At 37.1% G+C, this 1,081-nt stretch overlaps 1 protein-coding gene across 1 annotated transcript; it reads right to left on the bottom strand.

The window, feature by feature from the left end:
- Positions 1 to 368: 368 nt before the first annotated feature.
- TEX30 (testis expressed 30) lies at positions 369 to 599 on the bottom strand (the record flags this gene model as incomplete). The annotated part of the gene is made up of 1 exon (XM_015428717.1): positions 369 to 599. A coding segment is annotated over one exon (231 nt), but the record flags the coding sequence as incomplete, so codon positions are not given.
- Between the last annotated feature and the right edge of the window lie 482 nt (positions 600 to 1,081).

Raw genomic sequence — 1,081 nt, 5'->3', positions numbered from 1 at the left:
TGAAGTAGAGGAATCATTTTAAGAACAAAAGTGGTATGCAGGTAAGGAGAGCTGAGTTCATGTTTCCCACTGGGTGACTTTAGGGCAAGAACTCATGTTCAGCCTCAGTTCATCTCACAAGGATTAATCATGAAAGAAAACACAAAGATCATAAAAAGCACTTTAAACATGATCCCTTATTAGTTGCACCTATTCCTTCCCTTTTGTCAAAATTTATATTTTAAGCTCCTTGAGGTACTAGGTGCCCTTTTTTCCCCTTCTTACTCTCTAAGGCACTATTTGGTTTGATGCTGATATAGAAACAGCAATCAGTACACCTGAAACCTCTGCACTTCTTGAACTGAAAATCATACTTGGGTCTTTCATACCAGAACTGCCTTATATGCTTTAGTTCGATAGGCAATGTTAAGGCCTTTGCAGGTAAACCTAAGGCACAGAACTCCATGAGAGACAAGGTAGTTTGCCAACGATGTTAGATGAGAAAAATTCATATCGCCAGATGCTCCATGAGTAAGAATCACAGCATACGGTAGGATTTTGGCAGGGATGGAAAAAACAGCATCTAAATATTTGTTTCCGAAAGGTATTTTCACCTTAGCCTAGAAATAAAAATATTGAAATCAATAAACAGATTTCTATGTTTCTAAATGTTAGCATTATCCTGCGCTTTGACACAGGAGAAAACCATTGTGAATGAACCAAAATGTCAGCAAAAAAATGAAAGCATCTAAGAAATAGGTTCATTAAAACTTTCGGTGGCATAAAATTCTGCCTTTAATGAGTCTTGTTTATTTTTGCAGTAACAAAACAGTGCAGTTAAGACATATTACCATATCTAATAGTAAAGTAGCTGCCCACCCCCCCATACTAATGAGAAAAGTAGCAAAACTAGAAACAAGATACGCAGGAATAAAAAATGACTTTGTAAGTTAATCAAAGGAAAGACAAAACCCCAACTAAGACCAGAATATGCTCCCGAAGCACAGAACATTAAGACCAGTTGAGAATGAGTTAAAGAGGGGAAAGGGCTCAAATTTCTGAGACCTTACAAATTCCTGGAGAGCAATGTTTTTGGAATGGA

The sequence above is a fragment of the Gekko japonicus genome, unplaced genomic scaffold (assembly GCF_001447785.1).
Source record: "Gekko japonicus isolate JY-2015 unplaced genomic scaffold, Gekko_japonicus_V1.1 scaffold34410, whole genome shotgun sequence".
Classification (NCBI taxonomy): Eukaryota; Metazoa; Chordata; class Lepidosauria; order Squamata; family Gekkonidae; genus Gekko; species Gekko japonicus.
This window is presented reverse-complemented; position numbering and strand designations above follow the sequence as displayed.